This window comes from Haematobia irritans, chromosome 1 (assembly GCF_050003625.1).
Source record: "Haematobia irritans isolate KBUSLIRL chromosome 1, ASM5000362v1, whole genome shotgun sequence".
NCBI lineage: Eukaryota > Metazoa > Arthropoda > Insecta > Diptera > Muscidae > Haematobia > Haematobia irritans.
In genome coordinates this window covers 59,686,669-59,712,535 of record NC_134397.1, presented here as the reverse complement: position 1 = coordinate 59,712,535, position 25,867 = coordinate 59,686,669, and the positions used below count along the sequence as shown (strand labels likewise).

Here is a 25,867-nt window from a genome sequence, read left to right as displayed (position 1 = left end):
GAAGTAAAATCGGGAGATCGGTCTATATGGGGGCTATACCAAAACATGGACCGATACTCACCATTTTTGGCACACCTCTTTATGGTCATAAAATACCTCTAGATTTCAAATTTCAGGCAAATTGGATAAAAACTACGATTTCTATAAGGACGATTTATTTAAATCAAAATTATGTATCTTTACTTTAAGGAAAATTTGCCTCTGTTCAAAGGCATACGGCTTTAACGGAGAGACGCAAATTTCGAAAATTTGTGTCCCTATTAATTTTTTGTTTTTTTTTTTTGAGGCCAAGATTATAAACTTTATTTTAATTAAAATTTCATTATTTTTAAGAAATTTGTCCTAAACATTTTGTAAATTGCGCATGCTAAAATTTAATTTGCGTAATCTTTAATATCACGTAAATATTTATCAGTCTAGAATAGAGTACCGAAAACTAAAATTTAAAAGAGAAAAGCGTCTTAAATCCTTAGAAAAATTCTCCGCTTCTTCGACTCAGAATCAATACAAAAATCAATAGTGTCAAATCCTTGGAACCCAGCAAGCTTTCTTCCAGTGTAGAGTAAACAAATTACTATATTAACAGAATAGTCTAGTAGGGATCCTAGGCCTAAAGTTTTGCACTTGAAAATCCAAGGCCACATTTCTCAACTATTATATCAGAAGAATATGCATACAACATTTCCCTCAACTAACCAGCTACAGACACTTAAAAGCTTATGCAAATTTCTACAAACCCTCATCAGAAATATTAATGGAATATATTATTAATTTAAATAATTATTAAACATTCTTGTGTATCATTTATATTTATATCAAATAAGATTTATTTTTAATCCGCTTAGAAATGACAAATCATATTTGCCTTTAACAATACGAATATGCAATAAAATGCACTAGATAAGAGCATTGTTTATAAAATAAATACCTCAATACTTAAGTGGTTGTGTACGAATATTTCAATGTGACGCAATTTGAAAAATGAAAATATGCAATACAAGTCGGAGGGAAAACAGGGTCCCAAAAAAACAATATTTGTACAGATGTTTTCAGCAAGTTTGTCACCCCATGAATCGTTTTACATATTTAAGATACTATTTTCCCATGACACCACTAACCTCCTCATCGTAATTTTCTGCAAGAAAATATGTTTGCACTCAACCCCGCACCAAAAAAAAAAAAAATTTGGCCACTTTAGATGCCTGTGGCTATTTTACCCCCATTGAGCCATAAAATAAACAATCTCATCGTGGCCACTAAAACCAAAGGAATTGTGTTCGCCCAGTGTTGCCAGACGTAGTTGAAATTCCCTACATGTAGGTTTTTTTCTAATATTTATCGTCTTATAGGGACGTAGGGGCACAATGTAGGGACTTTTTCACTCAACACAATTTTTAATAATTTTTACATTTTGGTGGCTCAGAGGAGGAAATTAGAAGTCGACAGGACTTGATCTTTAACACTGCGTGGTAACCATGGTTACCACTCATGCCAAAAAAAAATCTAACCGTCCAAGCAAGAAGAGCAGCGTATCAAAATTTTGCTCGCGCATCGCGAAAATCCGAGCTACTCGAACGCAAAGCTGGCAAACTCGCTAAAAGTTGTCAAATCAACCGTTACAAATGTAATTAAAGTGTTTGCGGAACATTTGTCGACAGCCAGGAAGTCTGGATGGGGGGGAAATCGAAAACCGGAAGCCGCTGAGACAAGAAAGAGAGTTGCCGGTAGTTTCAAGCGAAACCCTAACCTCTCTCTCCGAGATGCCGCAAATAAGCTGGGTGTATCGTCTACAATCGTGCATCGAGCCAAAAAACGAGCCGGACTATCGACTTACAAGAAGGTAGTGACTCCAAATCGCGATGATAAACAAAATACGACGGCCAAAGCGCGATCCCGGAGGCTGTACACGACGATGCTGACGAAGTTTGACTGCGTGGTAATGGACGACGAAACCTACGTCAAAGCCGACTACAAGCAGTTTCCGGGACAGGAGTTTTATACGGCAAAAGGAAGGGGAAAGGTAGCAGATATTTTCAAGCACATAAAACTGTCAAAGTTCGCAAAGAAATATCTGGTTTGGCAAGCCATCTGTACCTGTGGCTTGAAAAGCAGCATTTTCATAGTTTCCGGGACTGTCAACCAAGAAATTTACGTGAAAGAGTGTTTGAATAAACGTCTGCTGCCTTTCCTGAAGAAACACGGTTGTTCCGTACTGTTTTGGCCGGATTTGGCATCTTGCCATTACGGTAAAAAGGCCATGGAGTGGTACGCCGCCAACAACGTGCAGGTCCCAAGGACAAGAACCCTCCCAACACGCCAGAGCTCCGCCCAATTGAGAAATACTGGGCTATTGTCAAGCGGAACCTAAAGAAGACCAAAAAAACTGCTAAGGACGAGCAGCAGTTCAAGGCAAACTGGCTTTCTGCGGCGAAGTAGGTGGACAAGGTGGCTGTACAAATTCTGATGGCAGGTGTCAAGCGTGAGGCCCGGCAATTCAGATTTGGAAAAGCGAATATTTTTCCTGAATTTTATATTAATTGAACTTGAAAAATAAATTTAATTTGATTTTTTAAATAAACGATTTCACCGATTTACACTCGTTTTCCCTTGACCAAATTTTGACCGTATCACCCTTTATATATATTCTGGGTCGTGGTGAAATTCTGAGTCGATCTTAGCATGTCCGTCCGTCTGTCTGTTGAAATCACGCTAACTTCCGAATGAAACAAGCTATCGACTTGAAACTTGGCAAAAGTAGTTGTTATTGATGTAGGTCGGATGGCATTGCAAATAGGCCATATCGGTCCACTTTTACGTATAGCCCCCATATAAACGGGCCCCGAGATTTGGCTTGCGAATCCTCTAAGAGAAGCAAATTTCATCCGATCCGGCTGAAATTTGGTACATAGTGTAGGTATACGGTCTCTAACAACTATGCAAAAATTGGTCCACATTGGTCCATAATTATATATAGCCCCCATATAAACTGATCCACAGATTTGGCTTGCGGAGCCTCTAAGAGAAACAAATTTCATCCGATCCGGCTGAAATTTGGGACATGGTGTTAGTATATGATATTTAACAACCATGCAAAATTTGGTCGAAATCGGTCCATAATTATATATAGCCCCCATATAAACCGTTCCCCAGATTTGGCTTGCGGAGCCTCAAAGAGAAGAAAATTTCATCCGATCCGGCTGAAATTTGGTACATGATGTTGGTATATGATCTCTAACAACCATGCAAAAATTGGTCTATATCGGTCCATAATTATATATAGCCCCCATATAAACCGATCCCCAGATTTGGCTTGCGGAGCCTCTAAGAGAAGCAAATTTCATCCGATCCGGCTGAAATTTGGGACATAGTGTAGGTATATGGTCTCTAACAACCATGAAAAAATTGGTCCACATGGGTCTATAATTATATAAAGCCCCCATATAAACCGATCCCCCGATTTGGCTTTCGGAGCCTCTAAGAGAAGCAAATTTCATCCGATAGGGCTGAAATTTGGTACATGATGTTAATATATGATATTTAACAACCATGCAGAAATTGGTCCACATCGGTCCATAATTATATATAGCCCCCATATAAACCGATCCCCATATTTGACCTCCGGAGCCTCTTGGAAGACCAAAATTCATCTGATTCAGTTGAAATTTGGAACGTGGTGTTAATATATGGCCTCAAACACCCATGCAAAAATTGGTCGAAATCGGCCCACAATTATATATAGCCCCCATATAAACCGATCCCCAGATTTGGCTTGCGGAGCCTTTAAGAGAAGCAAATGTCATCCGATCAGGCTGAAATTTATACATGGTGTTAGTATATGGTCTCTAATAACCATGCAAAAATTGGTCCACATCGGTCCATAATTATATATAGCGCCCATATAAACCAATCCCCAGATTTGACCTCCGGAGCCCCTTGGAAGAGCAAAATTTATCGGATTTGGTTGAAATTTGGTACGTGATGTTAGTATATGGTATCCAACAACCATGCAGGAATTGGTTCATATCAGTCCATAATTATATATAGCCCCATATAAACCCATCCCGAGATTTGGTTTTGGAGCTTCCTGGAGAAGCAAAATTCATCCGATCTGGTTGAAATTTGGTACGTGGTGTTAGTATATGATATTTAACAACCATGCCAAAAGTGGTCCATATCAGTCCATAATCATATATAGCCCCCATATAAACCGATCCCGAGATTTGGTTTTGGAGCCTCTTGAAGAAGCAAATTTCATCCGAGTCAGTTGAAAGTTGGTACATTGTGCTAGGTTAGGTTAGGTTAGGTTAGGTTAGGTGGCAGCCTAATATTTCAGGCTCACTTAGACTATTCAGTCCATTGTGATACCACATTGGTGAACTTCTCATTTATCACTGTGTGCTGCCCGATTCCATGTTAAGCTCAATGACATGGGACCTCCTTTTTATAGCCGAGTCCGAACGGCGTTCCACACTGCAGTGAAACCACTTAGAGAAGCTTTGAAACCCTCAGAAATGTCACCAGCATTACTGAGGTGGGATAATTCACCGCTGAAAAACTTTTTGGTGTTCGGTCGAAGCAGGAATCGAACCCACGACCTTGTGTATGCAAGGCGGGCATGCTAACCATTGCACCACGGTGGCTCCATTGTGCTAGTATATGGCCGTTAACAACCATGCCTAACTAGGTCCATTCGGCCTATAATTATATATAGCCCTCAGATAAATCGATCCCCAATCACACAAAAATTGGTCCATATCAAGTATCATAATTGTAGCCCCCATATTTCAATTCTGGCTCTCCACGTACTGTGCAAAAGTCCATATCGATACGTAATTATATGTATTATTAACTTTTTTGTCTAATATATACCACGTATGGACTAACTCACAATTTAGAAAACGATGTGAAGAAGTTTTAAGATATGTTACCTTGCCATCGGTAAGTATTACCACAACGCAAGTAATGCGATTGTGGATGACAGTCTTTCGAAGAAGTTTCTACGCAATCCATGGTGAAGGGTCATAAGATTCGGCCTGGCCGAACTTACGCCCGTATATAAGTGTTTTATATAAACTTTTTCTAAAATTTTATTTCTAGAGCGATTTGATCTATCAAAACATCAAGAATTCTACCAAAGAGAAAAAAATCTACCATTTTTGGTAGAATTTATTTTCCTTAAATTTAACGAAAAATATTGTAGAGGAAATTGTAGGGAACATTTTTTTGTGATGTAGGGGAAAGTAGGGAATTTTTTTTTTTATCCCTGTAGGATAAACCGAAAATTTTCCCTGGCAACACTGTATTCGCCAAAACACTACGTTTCCACCTGTTTTGTAGTGAATAAGGTGTGAATTTTCTTGGCATCGCTTTACAAGTGCATCGGTTTTTACATTCACAAATCATTGAAAGATTTTTGCAAACGTAAATGTTTGCTATGACGCTGTGGAATTGGCAAAATTAAAGGTAAATATTTCATTCATTCAAAAGCAAAAGGTGTTGCTCTAATCCTATCGAAGAAAAGAAAAACCAGATGCTATTAAATGGAACATTTATTAAAATAGCACAGCGGGTGTCATTTCTGCAAAAGGAAAATTAAACAAATAAAAAAAACTACAATTTAATTTGTTGCTTTCATCCATGCAAAATAGAATTTCATGATTGCAATATTTTCTAGACCACTGACTTGGGGTAATTATTCCCCTCTATACATTTCTAGAAACCGTCCATGACATTGTCCATTGAAATTATTTAATAATCATTAATTAAGAAAAATATTTGATTAGAATTCTTAGTTTCAAATGGGGAAAAAACAAAACTTGTTGTAGAACAGTTATATTACACTGGTAAAAATATTGGCAGTACTTGAATCTGATAATACAAGAATGCGAGTTTTGATAGTCAGAAACATACACTAAACCCTAACATATGACTACCCAAATGTACAGGCAATCACCTCTTGGAGCTAACAGGTTGGCTGATAAGTCCCCGGTCTAACAAAGAAAAACACATTTTTTTGTCAAAATTCGTTTTTTTTTTATTAAACATAGTTCCCTTCAAGAGCGATACAACGATTATAACGACCTTCCAATTTTTTGATACCATTTTGGTAGTACTCCTTCGGTTTTGCCTCAAAATAGGCCTCAGTTTCGGCGATCACCTCTTCATTGCAGCCAAATTTTTTCCCTGCGAGCATCCTTTTGAGGTCTGAGAGAGAACAAGAAAAAGTCCCTGGGGCCAGATCTGGAGAATATTGTGGGTGGGGAAGCAATTCGAAGCCCAATTCATGAATTTTTGCCATCGTTCTCAATGACTTGTGGCACGGTGCGTTGTCTTGGTGGAGCAACACTTTTTTCTTCTTCATATGGGGCCGTTTTGCCGCGATTTCGACCTTCAAACGCTCCAATAACGCCATATAATAGTCACTGTTGATGGTTTTTCCCTTCTCAAGATAATCGATAAAAATTATTTCATGCGCATCCCAAAAAACAGAGGCCATTACTTTGCCAGCGGACTTTTGAGTCTTTCCACGCTTCGGAGACGGTTCACCGGTCGCTGTCCACTCAGCCGACTGTCGATTGGTCTCAGGAGTGTCGGGTGTATTACGAGTTAACAACTGCAAACACCGCTCAGAATCATCAACACGTTGTTGTTTTTGGTCAAATGTGAGCTCGCGCGGCACCCATTTTGCACAGAGCTTCCGCATATCCAAATATTGATGAATGATATGACCAAAACGTTCCTTTGATATCTTTAAGGTCTCTGCTATCTCGATCAACTTCATTTTAGGGTCATTCAAAATCATTTTGTGGATTTTTTTGATGTTGTTTGATGAAGCTATATCTAAATCTGAACCGATTTGCCATAAGTTACTAGAATACTACTCCCTGTGAAAAATTTCACGTAAATTGGAGTAGACGTTTGGCATCTGCGGTCATATGAGTGTAAATAGGGCTAAAGATATATGAGACCTATATATCAAACCCGAGCTTATTCCAACTTCTTTGGCATACGTTACAACACTATTAATTGTAATTCTTGTTCAAAATTTAAAGCTTCTGGGGCCATATAATTGCAAAATCAATAGAGTTCTATTCTGAAACAAAACACAAACTTGTGCCAAATTTGGAGTTGCATGGATAAATATATTCACGTTCAGATTGACATGGCCAGATCAACTCAGAGGACGGTCCTGGGCCATTATAGCCAAAGACACCATGCATTTATCTCGTCTCCAAAGTGTGACGCTGGGTATAATTAAACGCATTTATATCTCTGTTTTATATAAAATTGTGAAAGAATTTTTCATTTACTTTTTTGTAGATTTTATCTTACAGCCTATTTCTGTATACCGAACGAGCTCTATCGATCGTCTTAAACGCATAGAATCAGCTGATTTTTGGTTATCAATTCAGTTGTTGGTTTTCATTTCATTCGATCCATAGGGTCGTTCGACATACAGAAACAGGCTTTTAATATTAATGTGGGTATTAAGTTCAAGTTTAATCGCTAAACTCGCAATTTCTATACTATTAATTTTCCTTAATAGTCCATTTTAAAGAATATAAACTTTATTAAAGGTATTTTGCAAAGAGGTCTAATTTTATACTTTTTTTACTGATTTATTTTTGTTTAGCGGCTAAACTCGAACTTAGTACCCAACTTTAGGGAGAATAACCCCGTTTGTCTACACGGACGAAAAAGACTGTTTTTCATATGTTTGGGTGTAAAAATTATATGTTTGGAACTCAAATTTTTTAACACAATATTTTTAAGTGTTCATAAACTAGCATAACATGTTTGGGACATATATGTTAATATGTTAGAACATATTATGTTTGCGACATAAAATGTATGTAAATATAATATGCTGAGATGCAAACATATATTAATTTAAAAATAGCCTATAAACATATATGTGTTTAGAAAGAGAGGCCTAGAGAGTATGCTCATAAGCGTAGGAAGGCCTCTGGGGAGGGGGCTTAGACCCCCCCAGAAAAATTTTAGCCCCCCCCAGAATTTGAAACTCTATTTATGATTTTCCATTTTTCAATAAATGTCAATAGTTTTTTTTTTTAATTTTTATAACAATTAAACAAGTATAAACAATCGCACAAAGTTCCGCTAAAGACTTTCATGAACAATCGAATTACTTGGGTTGTGGTAGCAGTTGCCGATGACAATGTTTGAAGTCAGATATTTATGAAATAAAGCTGTGGTTGACCTTTTGATTGATTTAGTTTAGTCAATTTAATTAAGAAAATAGTAATTGATATTAAAACTATTCTTTCATAAATTAATATCTTAAAAATGCTGCGAAAAAGCGTCGACAAAAAAGTAGTGAACATATTCTTTTTGGGTCTAGAAGTGGTGCAAAATTGGCGGAGAAGCAATGAATGTAATATGAGCTTGTCATAGGACAAATGTCCACCGTTACAACAGCCGTTGCAATGAATTTGCATCACTTCTTAAGGTGAAATCCGAATTCAGTGTTTTGAATGTGAATTAAAAAAATTTGTGATATTTTCCCAAATAAATAATTTTTTTATTGTTTTTATGATTTTTAATGCATTCTGACGCTTGTTTGAAACCTTTTTCCTCGAATAATTTCCAAAATTATAGATTTTTCTATAATGGATTTAGTAGTTTTATAGCAAAATTTGAATAATTTGTACCAATTTATTTATTTTTACTCTTTTTTTAAACTATTTGAAAAAAAAGAAAACAAAAAATTACACATTAAAATATGAAAAGATTAAGTAAAAAAACTTCCTGTGTAGTTAAACTAATTGTGGACATTTTTGGAGTTGCTTTTAAAGTTGCGCCTTTAGAACAACTCACAATTTTTTTGCTGGGAAAAGTGTGGAACTACTTTTAGTTGCTTTATTATAAATTAATTGTCGAGTTATTTTGATGTCTAATTTTTTATTCAATTTTATGAAATAAAACATTAATTGAACGTATAAGTTCAGTCTATAAATTTTTAGCTAGGGGGGCTATAGCCCCCCCCCCTAGGAAAATTGTCTAGCTACGCTAATGAGTATGCTGCAAGTAAAATAATGGAAGTAACCAATTGGCGCCTTAAAAATATATCCACACAAAGAAAATTTCATTAAAATTTCATTCTACCAGTGTATGCCCTAAGGTGAAATATAATATGTTTGAATAACACAAACAATCCTGAAAAAATATATGCTTGAAGCAAAATGTGTTTGGGGTATATGTTACAGAAGCGATTTTTTTTTTTGAGGGTGTGGAATTATTATGTTTGGAGAAAGTTACATTTACACTAACAATTTTTTGCGTGCGTTAGTTAAATGTATTAAAAAACGGAGAAAAAATATGCAAACATTAAACCAGTTGTGCCTTTGGAAGAATTTCCAAAGGCACAACTTGCTTAATAGAATAGAAAATTTTGTCAAACTTTTCTTTCTATGCAAAATTTTGTCAAATTTTTCTTTCTATACAAAATTTTGTCAAAATTTTTTTCTATATACAATTTTGTCAAAATTTTATTTCTATGGAACATTTTGTCACAATTTTATTTCTATAGAAAATTTTGTCACAATAGAAAATTTTGTCACATAGAAAATTTTGTCAAAATTTTATTTCTATAGAAAATGTTGTCAAAATTTTATTTCTATCGACAATTTTGTCAAATTTTCTTTTAAATTTTTATCAAAATTGTATTTCTATACAACTTTAAAAGCACTTCCAAAAGATGTACCCCCAAAGATGTTCTTTATTTTAACTACACAGCAAGTTCTTTTAATTCAATTATTTATAACTTGTTTTTTTCTTATTTTTATACCCTGCTCCACACTGTGGAACAGGGTATTATAAGTTAGTGCATATGTTTGCAACACCCAGAAGGAGACGAGATAGACACATGGTGTCTTTGGCAAAACTGCTCAGGGTGGGCTCTTGAGTCGATATAGCGATGTCCGTCTGTCCGTCTGTCCGTGAACACATTTTTGTAATCAAAGTCTAGGTCGCAGTTTTAGTCCAATCGACTTCAAATTTGGCACAAATATGTGTTTTGGCTCAGAATAGATCCCTATTGATTTTGGAAGAAATCGGTTCAGATTTAGATATAGCTCCCATATATATATTTCGCCCGATATGGACTTATATGGCCCCAGAAGCCAGAGTTTTACCCCAATTTGCTTAAAATTTTGCACAAGAAGAACAATTAGTACTATAGTCAAGTGCGCCAAATTTTATTGAAATCGGTTCAGATTTAGATATAGCTCCCATATATATCTTTCGCCCGATATGGACTAATACGGTCCCAGAAGCCAGAGTTTTATCCCAATTTGGTTGAAATTTTGCACAGGGAGTAGAATTAGCATTGTAGCTATGCGTGCTAAATTTGGTTGAAATCGGTTCAGATTTAGATATAGCTCCCATATATAGCTTTCGCCCGATTTACACTCATATGACCACAGAGGCCAATTTTTTGCTCCGATTTAGTTGAAATTTTGCACAGGGAGTAGAATTAGTATTGTTGCTATGCGTGCCAAATATGGTTGAAATCGGTTCAGATTTAGATATAGCTTCAATATATAGCTTTCGGCCGATTTACACTCATATGACCACAGAGGCCAATTTTTTGCTCCGATTTAGTTGAAATTTTGCACAGGGAGTAGAATTAACATTGTAGCTATGCGTGCGAAATTTGGTTGAAATCGGTTTAGATTTAGATATATCTCCCATATATAGCTTTCGCCCGATTTACACTCATATGACCACAGAGTCCAATTTTTAACTCCGATTTAGTTGAAATTTTGCACAGGGAGTAGAATTAGCGTTGTTGCTATGCGAGCCAAATTTGGTTGAAATCGGTTCAGATTTAGATATAGCTCCCATATATATGTTTTTCTAATTTCGACACAAACATTTACAACATTTTCCTTGTAAAATCGGCACTGCTTAGTCGAAAAGTTGTAAAAATTACTCTAATTTTCATAAACTTCTAATACATATATATCGAGCGATAAATCATAAATAAACTTTTTCGAAGATTCCTTAAAATTGCTTCAGATTTAAACGTTTCCCATATTTTTTTACTAACATTGTGTTCCACCATAGTGCATTAGCCAACTTAAATTTTGAGTCTATAGATTTTGTAAAAGTCTATCAAATTCTGTCCAAATCGAGTGATATTTAAATGTATGTATTTGGGACAAACCTTTATATATAGCACCCAACACATTTGACGGATGTGATATGGTATCGAAAATTTAGATCTACAAAGTGGTGCAGGGTATAATATAGTCGGCCCCGCCCGAATTTAGACTTTCCTTACTTGTTAATTCGTAAATTTAATATTTTTTGATTGAAAAAGGTTAAAAACAGAGTAAGCATTAATAAAATATTACCAATTATGAAACTTTGTCGAAAAAAATCTAAACCCATCCAAGAAATATTGCGAGTTTTTCAAAATATATTAATTCAAACGTTTCAAAAAAGCGTGTATTAAAAATCATAAAAAAAATTCTAAAAATTATTTATTTAGCAAAATATCGCAATTTTTTTTAATTCACATTCAAATCAATTAATTCGGATCACACCTTAAGAAGTGATGCAACTTCAGTTGAATTTGTCGAAACATATATATACTTATTTTTGTGATATCGGCGTAATGCCAGCGTTTGTAATATTGTTTAGTTAAAATTTTCTAAAAATATTGAAAATTTTCTATAATTAACTAAAATTTTTCTTCCTGGTGCGTACACTGTTTTTCAGTATATATGGGAGCTATACCTACCTACCTCTTCATCGATTTGAATGAAAACGAATGGTTACCAAATAAGCCCATTATGACCGCATTTGTTGAAAACGATCGATACATACATATATATGGGTCTATATGTCAATTTGATCCTATTTTTCTCACATTCATACACATTCGTCTTTATACCGAAAAAATGCCATGAACCAAATATCACTAAACTCGATTAATAATTGCGACCGGAATCTTACGAACAACAAATACATGGACAGATGGATAGACTGAGTCTTCTGAGTCTAAAAACAATATTTCTAGTAGGTACATTTTTTACTGGTCAAAGTAAAAAATAATTTATTTTAGTTTATATTTAAACATTTCTAAGAAAATTTCCTTATTTCAAGTATGTCTCAAAAATGTTATGAACTATTCCCCCGTTTCAATGTTACCTAATTGTTAGTGGAACATAATATGCGTTTCGGCACAGTATAATTTCAGCCGACATTATATTTTGCCATTTCTCCCATTAACCCCTTGACAAACAATTGGCGTAAATGAACGATGAGTTGAAAACAAATCCAGAAATAAAATAATAAAAACAAAACAATTCTATAATTATTGTTTTATTTTTTACAATTTTTCGTCATCGTACACACTTAATTAATTGATAATCATAACTCATTCTTCTCGGAGTATATATGTATGGATGGGTGAGTGTGATTTGACTATGTCAGTGTGGCAAATAAGTAGTTTTTTGTTTACTTTTGTCTCTTGTTTTTTTTTTATTTACTAAACATTACAACTTTTTCCATATGTGTGTTGCCATTGTAGTTCAGAGTAATTTGCATTTGGTTATATGGCGCGCAATAAAATCGTAATCTATTATAATTTATTACAAAATGTGTATTGTCATTAGAATCGAAACTTAGTCTAAATGGAAATAGTTTCAATTGTTCGTTATCTCCCTCTCTCTCTTTTTCTCTCTTTCGTTACAGTTGTCATAATGTGTGCGGATCCTCAATCTATACGACAGATAATGTTAACGGCCGAAGAGTTGAATATGATTGACAGTGGTGAATATGTTTTCATAAATATTGAACTATTTTCAAGGTGAGTAATAACAAGTATATAAAGCAGTAAATTCGGCCGGGCCGAATCTTAAATACCCACCACCATGAATCAGATATAATAGTTTACTTTGAAAACTCTTCGTCGTAGTGGGTTACTTGATAATATATAGAATTGTAGGGGGTTTGATGACAAATCTTCTCCCAAGCAAGTCAATGAAGACCATATCAGATTCTGGATTTATGAGAACCAATTTTGTTTGAGTTTTAGAGAATTATAAACATATCGTGTATATGATGAAATTACGACTTGATTTGAAATCGTAAATCTGTAGATTTTTTCCGCCATTATTTAAAAAAATACGATGAGTTAAATCTGGAAAATTCTACTTTCAGTTTCAAGCAATTTTCATGACCATGAAAGAAGTGTTTTCTTTTTTGAGAAACGTAATTTTAGACAAGCAAAGTTTTTTTTTTTTTTTTTTTTTTTTTTTTTTTTTTTGACACAAATTTTAGAGACAATCGTTGAATAAACGAAAATACTTTATACGAAAAGGAAATTTCGTTTGTCTAAAATTTCATTATAGATTACTAATTTCCAGCAAATCGTATAAAAACTACAGATTCTAGAAGCCCAAGAAATAAAGCCGGGAGATCGATCTATATTGGGGCTATACCAAAACATGGACCGATAGGCATCATTTGCTACTCACATATGTGTGATCTTAAAATACCTCCAGATTTTCAATTTCAAACAAATCGGCTAAAAAATATAGTCTCTAGACGCCCAAGAAGTAAAAATCGAGAGATCAGTCTATATGGAGGTTATACCAAAAAATGGACCTCGATATACCTCAATTTCGGCACACTTATTAGTGGTCTAAAAATACATCTCGATTTCGAATTTCAGGCAAATCGGGTAATAAATAAAGTTTATAGAAGCTCAAGAATTTCAGCCAAATCGGATGGTAAATATAGTTTCTAGAAGACCTAGAAGCAAAATCGGGAGATCGGTCTATATGGGGGCTATACCAAAACATGAACCGATACGGACCATTTTCGACACACCTCTTTATGATCGCAAAATACCTCTAGATTTTCAATTGCATACAAATCGGATAGAAAATACTGTTTCTAGACGCGTAAGAAGCAAAATCGGGAGATCGGTCTATATGGGGGCTATACCAAAACATGGACCGTTTTTGGCACACCTCTTTATAGTCCCACAATACCTCTAGATTTTTAATTTCAGACAAATCGGATAGAAAATACTGTTTCTAGACGCGTAAGAAACAAAATCGGGAGATCGGTCTATATGGGGGCTATACCAAAACATGGACCCATACGAACCATTTTCGACACACCTCTTTATAGTCCCACAATACCTCTAGATTTCCAATTTCAGGCTAATCGGATGGTAAATATAGTTTCTAGACGTCCAAGAAGCAAAATCGGGAGATCGGTCTATATGGGGGCTATACCAAAACATGGACCGACACGGACCATTTTCGACACACCTCTTTATGGTTCCAAAATACCTCTAGATTTCCAATTTCAGGCAAATCTGATAATAACTACGGTGTTTATAGGCTCAAGACCCCAAATAGGGAGGTCGGTTTATATGAGGACTATATCAAAACTTGGACCGATATAGCCCATCTTCGAACTTGACCTGCCTGCAAACAAAAAACGAATCTGTGCCAAATTTCGGGGCGATAGCGCCATTATTGAAGGCTGTAGCGTGATTACAACAGACAGACAGACAGACAGACGGACAGACGGACATGCTTATATCGTCTTAGAATTTCTCCCTGATCAAGAATATATATACTTTATATAGTCGGAAATCGACATTTCGATGTGTTACAAACGGAATGACAAACTTATTATACCCCCGTCACCATTTTATGGTGGTGGGTATAAAAATCGATTGCTGTACCAGCGTAGCTACAACGAGTTTTAATTTTGGACCAACATTTTTCCAAAATTCGTACCAGCTGACAATTTTTCCAAATTAAATTAATATCATTTAACAGTTAAAACTTCCCAAATTTTACTTTAATACAAAATTTTATCACATTATTATTTCTATAGAAAATTTTGTCAAAATTTTCTTTCTATATATATATAATTTTGTCAAAATTTTCTTTCTATACAAAATTTTGTCAAAATTTTTTTCAATATAAAATTTTGTTAAAAATTTATTTCTATGGAACATTTTATCACAATTTTATTTCTATAGAAAATTTTGTCACAATTTTATATCTATAGAAAATTTTGTTAAAATTTTATTTCTATAGAAAATTTTGCCACAATTTTATATCTATAGAAAATTTTGTCAAAATTTTATTTCTATAGAAAATTATGTCAAAATTTTATTTCTATCGACAATTTTGTCAAAATATTCTTTTAAATTTTTATAAAAGTTGTATTTCTATAGAAAATTTAGTCAAAATTTTATTTCTATAGGAGATTTTGTCAAAATTTTATTTCTATACAAATTTTTATCAAAATTGTATTTCTATAGAAAATTTTGTAAAAATTGTATTTCTATAGAAAATTTTGTCAAATTTCTATCGCTAATTGTGTGATATTTCATTCTACAGAAAATGTTGTCAAAATGTTATTCATTTTGTTTTGTTATTGTTGGTTTCTTTCTTTAATCATTGTTATTGTTTTTGATTTCAGCTTAAAACCATGCATTGACTAAACTACGAGTGTAGCTTAACCAACAGAGGAAAAGAATGGTTGTCAAATTTATTTGGGCAAAGCCCTATAGACTGCAAGATGGTTGGATGGACGCACGTTTCGGAATTACCACATTCCTCCAAGGTTTATTGAGCTGCCAAGGCTTCACTTGTAGTTTACTCAATGCATGGTTTTAAGCTGAAATAGAAACAACAACAAAATTTTATTTCTATAGAAAATTTTATAAAAAATTTATTTCTGTGAAAATTTTATAAAAATTTTATTTGTGTAGAAAATTTTGTCAAAATTTTATTTCTATAGAAAATTTTGTCAAAATGTTATTTCTATAGAAAATGTTGTCAAAATTGTAATTGTAATGCTATTTTGTCAAAATTTTATTTCTGTAGAAAACTTTGTTCAAATTTTATTTCTATAGAAAATTTTGTCATAATTTTATTTCAATAGAAAATTTTATAAAAATTTTATTTCTGTAGAAAATTTTGTCAAAATTTTATCAAAATTTTATTTCTATAGAAAATTTTGTCAAAATTGTATTATGTCGAAAATTTAGTCAAATTTTTATTTCTTTCGATAATTGTGTCAAAATTCATTTTACAGAAAATTTTATAAAAATTTTATTTCTGTAGAAAATTTTGCCAAAATTTTATTTCTATAGAAACTTTTGTCAAAATTGTATTTCTATCGACAATTTTATTTCTATAGAAAATCTATAAAAATTGTTGATAATAGTTTCAAAATTTTATATAAATTTTATTTCTCTACAAAATTTTGTCAAAATTTTATTTCTGTAGAAAATTTTGTCAAAATTTTATTTTTATATAGAAAATTTTGTCAAAATTTTATTTTTATATAGAAAATTTTGTCAAATTTTTATTTCTATCGATAATTCTGTCAAAATTCATTTTACAGAAAATTTTTTAAAAATTTTATTTCTGTAGAAAATTTTGCCAAAATTTTATTTCTATAGAAACTTTTGTCAAAATTGTATTTCTATCGACAATTTTATTTCTATTTAAAATTTATAAAAATTTTATTTCTGTAGAAATTTTTTCAAAATTTTATTTCTGTAGAAAATTTTGTCAATATTTTATTTCCATAAAAATTTTTTCAAAATTGTATTTCTATCGAAACTTTTGTCAAAATTGTATTTCTACCGACAATTTTGTCAAATTTTTTTCTATAGAAAATTTTGTCACAATTTTATTTCTGAAGAAAAATTTGTCAAAATTTCATTTCTGTAGAAAATTTTGTCATAATTTTATATCTATAGAAAAATTTTCAAAATTTTATTTTTATAGAAAATTTTGTCAAAATTTTATTTCTATAAAAAATTTGGTCAAAATTGTATTTCTGTAGAAAATTTTGTGAATTTTTTATTTCTATCGATAATTGTTTCAAAATGTTATTTCTGTAGAAAATTTTATAAAAATTTTATTTCTCTAAAAAATTTTGTCAAAATTTTATTTCTGTAGAAAATTTTGTCAAAATTTTATTTCTATAGAAAATTTTGTCAAAATTTTACTTTTATAGAAAATTTTGTCAAATTTTTATTTCTATCGATAATTCTGTCAAAATTCATTCTACAGAAAATTTTATAAAAATTTTATTTCTGTAGAAAATTTTGCCAAAATTTTATTTCTATAGAAACTTTTGTCAAAATTGTATTTCTATCGACAATTTTGTCACAATTTTATTTTTATAGAAAATGTTATAAAATTTTATTCTATAGAAAATTTATAAAAATTTTATTTCTGTAGAAAATTTTGTCAAAATTTTATTTCTATAGAAAATTTTGTCAAAATTGTGTTTCTATCTACAGTTTTGTCAAATTTTTTTCTATAGAAAATTTTCTCAACATTTTATTTCTATAGAAAATGTTGTCACAATTTTATTTCTGTAGAAAATTTTGTCACAATTTTGCTTCTATAGAAAATTGTGTCAAAAATGTTTTTTCTATAGAAAATTATGTCAAAATTTTATTTCTATAGAAAATTATGTCAAAATTGTATTTCTATAGGAAGTTTTGTCAAAATTTTATTTCTATAGAAAATTTTGCCATAATTTTACTTTTATAGAAAATTGTGTCAAAATTTTATTTCTACAGAAAACTATGTCAAAATTTTATTTCTATAGAAAATTATGTCAAAATTGTATTTCTATAGAAAATTTTCTCAACATTTTATTTCTATAGAAAATTTTGTCACAATTTTATTTCTGCAGAAAATTTTGTCACAATTTTACTTCTATAGATAATTTTGTCAAAATTTTATTTCTATAGAAAATTTTGTCAAAATTTCATTTCTATAGAAGATTTTGTCAAAATTTTATTTTTAAAAAAACTTTGTCAAAATTTTATTTTTAAAAAATTTTGTCAAAATTTTATTTCTATAGAAAATTTTGTCAAAATTTCATTTCTGTAGAAAATTTTGTCAAAATTATATTTATGTAGATTGCTATCGCGAAATTGTATTTTTATATAAAATTTTTAAAAAATGTTTGCATAGTTTTGTATCTATACAAATTTTTTAAAATTTATTTCTGTACAAAATTTTTTTCTATAGAAATTTTTGTCGAAATTTCAACGACAAATAATCATTAATTAATATAAAGAAATCTTCATTGAAAACCGTTTCATAGTCTTTATTTTAAAATTTTATTTATTTGAGTTTATGAATGAATAATCAATAGTGATATTGAAATGTTCGTCTCTCAGTTAAACGCATGTGCGTTTGATTTAAAGATATAATCTTTAAATTTACTGAAATATTGCATCTTTAGCATGTAATACAGTTTAGTAAAAATTTTCTAAAATTAACCAACAGTTTTTATTCCTTGGTGGGTTCTCTGTTTTTTGAGTGTAGACTCAAATAATTTTGCTTTTTAAAACTTTGAAATTATTTTCAAAACATCTGCTGCTTTTGTAAATTCATAACTGGTGAAATCTATAAAAATTGCAATTTATGGAATTCCTATAGTGGTAAACTACAAAAAAAAAAAATGCATTCGCTTCGGTAAGATAATTGCCATTGTACATTGTTGCACTCCCTTTCTTGTTGGATCGATTAAAATATACTGGCATTTAATTTATAGTTTTGCTGTGATAATTAAAACGAAATGATAACTGAATAAATAATGAGTTAATGATTGGCTGGTATTGTAGTTAGTCGAACAATTGAAGATAATAATAGAAAAACTACAGCTATAAAAATAATTTCCACTTCCATGTACATAGTCGAACATGTATATGGGTCAGTAAAAAATTGTAAATCTGACTCAATAGTTAATTTTATTAGTCGGAGGCGGGGCCAAATACGTATAATAAGACTATATCAGTGCCCTACAGAAATCCAACTTTTTACCGAAATTTAGCTAATGCGTGGCTAAGATGATAGTGAATGGTCGCAGCCTAATTTAAATATTGATAATAATAACAAATATATACAGCAATAAGTTCGGCCGTGCCGAATCTTGAATACCCACCACCATGAATCTAATATAATAGTTTCCTTTGAAAACTCTTCGTCGTAGGGGGTTATTTGATAACATATAAAATTTCAGGGGGTTTGATGACAGATATTCTCCCAAGCAGATCAGTTCAACCAGTACGCTTCCGGAAGATAAATGTTAAGATTTTACCTTTGAAGATTAGAACAGATAGAACATCAAGTACCACAGTTCAACCGAATCAGATGAATTTTGCTCCTCCAAGAGGCTCCGGAGATCACATCTGGGAATCGGTTTATATGGGGGCTATATATGATTTTGGAGCGATATGGACCAATTTTGGCATGATTATTAAAGACCATATACTAACACCACGTACCAAATTTCTGCCGGATCGGATGAATTTTGCTTCTCCAAAAGGCTCCGGAGGTCAAATCTGGGGACCGGTTTATATAGGGGATATATGGTTGTTAGTGTCCATATACTTACACAAAATACACAATTTCAACTGAATCGGACGAAATTTGCTTCTCTCCGCAACCCAAATTGGGGGGTCGGTTTATATGGGGGCTATACGTAAAAGTGGTCCGTGCAATACCATCCGACCTACATCAATAACAACTACTTGTGCCAAATTTCAAGTCGATAGCTGGTGTCGTTCGGAAGTTTGCTGGACAGACGGACGGACCTCGCTAGATCGACTCGGAATTTCACCACGACCCAGAATATATATACTTTATGGAGTCTTAGGCCAATATTTCGATGTGTTACAAACGGAATGACAAAGTTAATATTTACCAACCCTCAATCGTATGGTGGAGGTTATAAAAATATTAAAATATATATTAAATTTTTATATAAATCTTTTTAGTATCATTTAACTAATATGCGGCCATTTTCATGTATCTCCGTTAGACTTTAACTCCCAGCTAACAGAAAGTAAAATCGAAATATCTTCTCTCCGGTTAACTTTAACTGAAAAATTTTTAGCAGTTAAGTTCCTAACTGGCATATGGAATATATAGGCAAGATAACAGATATGTACATAGTACGGTTTAAAAGTTCGTTAGCTAACGTATCACTAATTTCCATGAACTATAGTAAAGTAAAATTGAAGGGTTCACACTTTTCTAGCAAACATACTTATACCCATTTCATAAACCCCTCTGTAACATATTTAATATTTTCTACAGCAGTAATTTCACATGCTTCGGCTCGGCCATATTTACAGCCATGTATGGTAGTTTCTATTTTTATACCCTAAACCACATAGTGGTCAGGGTATAATAAGTTTGATCGGCCAAAAAATGTGCCTACTAGAAATATTGATTTTAGACCCCATAAAATATATACCGATCGACTCAGAATCACCTCCTGAGTCGATCTAGCGCTTGGTGTCCGTCCGTCTGTCCATGTATTTGTTGTTCACAGGATTCCGGTCGCAATTATTAACCGATTTTGATGAAATTTGGTACAGGGAGTTTTTTGGGCACAAGGACGAACGCTATTGAATTTGGAAAAAATCGGATCAAATTTAGATATAGCTCCCATATATATGTATCGCCCGATTTCGACAAATGGGGTCACGTTGCGCTTTTTTTCAAACGGATCGTCACCAAATTTGGCATAAGGTAATCTTTTCCATCGCCCTTCAAGCCTGCAAAATTTCATCGAAATCGGTTCAGATTTAGCTATAGCTCCCATATATATGTATAGCCCGATTTTTCTAAATTTGGCCATAAAACCCTTATTTATCAACCGATCTTACTCAAATTTGGCTAAATGTAGTCTTCTATAGCACTAACTATATGTGCAAAATTTCATCGAAATCGGTTCAGATGTAGATATAGCTCCCATATATATGTATAGCCCGATTTTTCTAAATTTGGCCATAAAACCCTTATTTATCAACCGATCTTACTCAAATTTGGCTAAATGTAGTCTTCTATAGCACTAACTATATGTGCAAAATTTCATCGAAATCGGTTCAGATGTAGATATAGCTCCCATATATGTATCACCCGATTTTGAAAAATTCGCCCCAATAACCTTATGTTTGACCATACAGGCCTCATTTCTTAACTGATCTTACTCAAATCTTGCACAAGGTAACCTTTTGTGGTATTAATCAAACCAGCAAAATATTATGCAAATTGGTTCAGATTTAGATATAGCTTCCATATATATGCATCGCTCGATTTTCCCAAATTTGGCCATAGTACTCTTATTTATTAACCAATGTTACTCAAATTTCAAATTTTGATGTACTAGCCGATCGTACTTATACGTACTTGTAGCTCTTACATAAGAATATTGCTCGATTTTTACAAATTTGTATTTATTACCCACATTAATTTAACGATTTTCTCTTTTTATACCCTAAAACACATAGTGGTCAGGGTATAATAAGTTTGATCGCCCAAAAAATGTGCCTACCAGAAATATTGATTTTAGACCCCATAAAATATATACCGATCGACTCAGAATCACCTCCTGAGTCGATCTAGCGCTTGGTGTCCGTCCGTCCGTCCGTCTGTCCATGTATTTGTTGTTCACAGGATTCCGGTCGCAATTATTAACCGATTTGGATGAAATTTGGTACAGGGTGTTTTTTGGGCACAAGGACGAACGCTATTGAATTTGGAAGAAATCGGATCAAATTTAGATATAGCTCCCATATATATGTATCGCCCGATTTCGACAAATGGAGTCACGTTGCGCTTTTTTACAAACCGATCGTCATCAAATTTTGCACATAGTAAACTTTTTCATCACCCTTTACGACTGCAAAATTTCATCGAAATCGGTTCAGATTTGGATATAGCTCCCATATATATGTATCGCCCGATTTGGCAAATTTGGCCGTAAAACCCTTATTTATCAACCGATAGTGTTCAAAGTTGGCTAAATATAATCTTCTATACCTCTAACTGTATGTGCGCAATTTCATCGAAATCGGTTCAGATTTAGATATAGCTCCCATATATATGTATCGCCCGATTTGTCAAATTTGGCTGTAAACCCCTTATTTATCAACCGATCGTACTCAAAGTTGGCTAAATGTAATCTTCTATAGCACTAACTGTATGTGCAAAATTTCATCGAAATTGGTTCAAATTTAGATATAGCTCCCATATATATGTATCGCCCGATTTTGAAAAATTTGCCATTAATAACCTTATTTTTGACCATAGGGGCCTCATTTATTAACTGATCGTACTCAAATTTTACACAAAGTGACCTTCTGTGGTATCAATCATACCCGCAAAATATTATACAAATTGGTTCAGATTTAGATATAGGTCCCATATATATGCATCGCTCGATTTTGTCATATTTGGCCATAATACTCTTACTTATTAACCTATGTTATTCAAATTTCAAATTTATTGCTCTATTTGCAAAAATTTGGATTTATTACCCACAACTAATTTACCGATTTCCTCTTTTTTTTTTAATAATGTACTCAATATTAGTGACATACTAACTCTTTTGGTGCGAAATAAACCATAGCTCCTAATATTAGACATTTCTGCTCAGATTGTGACAAGACACCCATAAACATGTACCCCCCTTTATGTTCTCCAAAACCTATACCAATGATACCCCAGAAGTGCTTATGTTTACTAATTCAGTAGGGGTGGTTTAGGGTATGATATAGTCGGCCCCGCCCGACTTTCTACTCTACTCACTTGTTTGTTATATCGATGTCTCCATTCCAAAGTACGTCTAAAAAGTGAATTTTACAGGAAACAAGTTCAAAGTTTTTTTTTTTGGAATTTCCGTATAAGATATAAATTCACATTTTTCGGTCTTAAAATCATGTTTATTGTAGATTTTTTTAGTATGTACGAATTCAAAATAGTGATAATAGAACATGGCTAAAAATGACTTGGACCGTTTTAGACCGAACAAATCTTTCAATTCACATCAATCCGAATAAAAAACAACGAACTCCATCAAAAATTGTTAGTCGACGTAGCGTCCTCTGAAATGAGGACATCGATATGAGCATACAAAAAACTAAAACTAATTGTAATGTAAAATTTTATTTAAAGAATCTTTTGAATTAACTTAAACATTTCTAAAAAACAAAAACAAACACACTATCTTACTGATAATATTAGATTATATATACATTTGGTTTTTGAAACCATAAATTTCATATTTAGGCTATCGTCCAATAGAATACAAATAAAACGGCCGTAAGTTCGGCCAGGCCGAATATTATATACCCTCCACCATGGATTGCGTAGAAACTTCTACGAAAGACTCTCATCCACAATCGAATTAATTGGGTTGTGGTATCTTAAAACTTCTTAACATCGTTTTCTAAATTGTGAGTTAGTCCATACGTGGTAAATATTAGACAAAAAGGTATGTATAGGTAAGTCTACAAATAATTACGAATCGATATGGTCTTTTGCACGGTATACTAACATCACGTACAAAATTTCAACGAATCGGATGAATTTTGCTCTTCCAAGGGGCTCCGGAGGTCAAATCTGGGGATCGGTTTACATAGGGGCTATATATAATTATGGACTGATTTCGATCAATTTTTGCATGGGTGTTTGAGGCCATATATTAACACCACGTACCCAATTTCAACCGAATCGGTTGAATTTTGGTCTTCCACGAGGCTCCGGAGGTCAAATCTGGGAATCGGTTTATATGGGGGCTATATATAATTATGGACCGATGTGGACCAATTTTTGCATGGTTGTTAGAGACCATATGCTAACACCATGTAATCTGCTTCTCTTAGAGGCTCCGCAAGCCAAATCTGGGGATCGGTTTATATGGGGGCTATATATAATTATGGACCGATGTGGACTAATTTTTGCATGGTTGTTAGAGAACATATACCAACACCATGTACCATATTTCAGCCGGATCGTATGAAATTTGCTTCTCTTAGAGGATCGGCAAGCCAAATTTGGGGGTCCGTTTATATGGGGGCTATACGTAAAAGTGGACCGATATGGCCCATTTGCAATACCATCCGACTTACATCAATAACAACTACTTGTGACAAGTTTCAAGTCGATAGCTTGTATCGTTCGGAAGCGTGATTTAAACAGACGTACGGACATGCTCAGATCGACTCAGAATTTCACCACGACCCAGAATATATATACTTTATGGGGTCTTAGAGCAATATTTCGATGTGTTACAAACGTAATGACAAAGTTAATTTACCCCCATCCTATGGTGGAGGGTATAAAAATGAAAATCCTATTTAAACACAATATCACAAAACAAATGAGCCTATTCAAAAAACAAAAACAGAATAATGAATTACACTTTTAATAGCATGTTTAAATGGCAGCTCTTTGACCCTTCGAACAAATACAAATTGCTGGGTACAAATAAAAAAAATAATCACACAAGATAAAATATTATAATTAGCTTCCTAAATACCATAGAACTAATTATTATAAGGTGTGAATAAAGACATTTGTAAATGTATATATTAAAAAAATCTTAATAGGCAAAGGGATGCAAAGTTTATAATAAACGGTATATTAAACAATTACTGAAATGGGATAAATTACCCAGCAAACAAAATGGGAAGTTGTTTCACAAACATTTCTATTTAAGCACATTTCGGGCTTCTTTATAATTAAATAACCACTTCCAATATTTTTATACCCTGAGCCACACTGTGGAACAGGGTATTATAAGTTAGTGCATATGTTTGTAACACCCAGAAGGAGACGAGATAGACACATGGTGGCTTTGGCAATATAACCATGTCCGTCTGTCCGTCCGTCCGTCCGTCTGTGAACATATTTTTGTGATCAAAGTCTAGGTCGCAATTTAAGTCCAATCGCCTTCAAATTTTGCACATGTTCCTAATGTGGGTCAGAATAAAATTCTATTGATTTTGGAAGAAATCGGTTCAGATTTAGATATAGCTCCCATATATATCTTTCGCCCGATATGCACTAATATGGACCCAGCAGCCAGAGTTTTATACCGATTTGCTTCAAATTTTGTACAAACATAACACTTAGTCGTATAGTCAAGTGTGCAAAATTTGATTGAAATCGGTTCAGATTTAGATATAGCTCCCATATATATCTTTCGCCCGATATGGACTAATATGGTCCTAAAAGCCAGAGTTTTGGCCCAATTTGGTTGAAATTTTGCACAGGGAGTAGATTTAGCATTGTACCTATGCGTGCCAAATTTGGTTGAAATCGATTCAGATTTAGATATAGCTCCCATATATATCTTTCGCCCGATATGCACTTATACGGACCCAGAAGCCAGAGTTTTATCCCGATTAGCTTGGAATTTTGCACAAGGAGTACAATTGTTAGTAGAGTTATGTGTGCCAAATTTGATTGAAATCGGTTCAGTTTTAGATATAGCTTCCATATATATTTTTCGCCCGATATGGACTTATATGGCCCCAGAAGCCAGAGTTTTGGCCCAATTTGGTTGAAATTTTGCACTAGGAGTACAATTAGTAATATAGTCATGTGTGCCAAATTTAATGGAAATCGGTTCAGATTTAGATATAGCTCCCATATATATGTTTTTCTGATTTCGCTAAATCGCCACTGCTTAGTCGAAAAGTTGTAAAAATGACTCTAATTTTCCTAAACTTCTAATACATATATATCGAGCGATAAATCATAAATAAACTTTTGCGAAGTTTCCTTAAAATTGCTTCAGATTTAAATATTTCCCATATTTTTTTTACTAAAATTGTGTTCCACCCTAGTGCATTAGCCAATTTAAATTTTGAGTCTATAGATTTTGTAAAAGTCTATCAAATTCTGTACAGATCGAGTGATATTTAAATGTATGTATTTGGGATAAACCTTTGTATATAGCCCCCAACACATTTGACGGATGTGATATGGTATGTTATCGAAAATTTAGATTTACAAAGTGGTGCAGGGTA

At 33.0% G+C, this 25,867-nt stretch overlaps 1 protein-coding gene across 3 annotated transcripts in view; it reads left to right on the top strand.

Annotated features, from left to right (window-relative positions):
• LOC142221043 (atrial natriuretic peptide receptor 1) overlaps positions 1 to 25,867 on the top strand; it is a 472,193-nt gene that overhangs the window by 384,792 nt on the left and 61,534 nt on the right. For all 3 annotated transcript variants that reach the window (XM_075290535.1, XM_075290536.1, XM_075290537.1), the window contains one exon: positions 12,724 to 12,838. In XM_075290535.1, the coding sequence (XP_075146650.1) occupies positions 12,724 to 12,838 (115 nt within the window). The remainder of the gene's footprint in view (positions 1 to 12,723; positions 12,839 to 25,867) is intronic.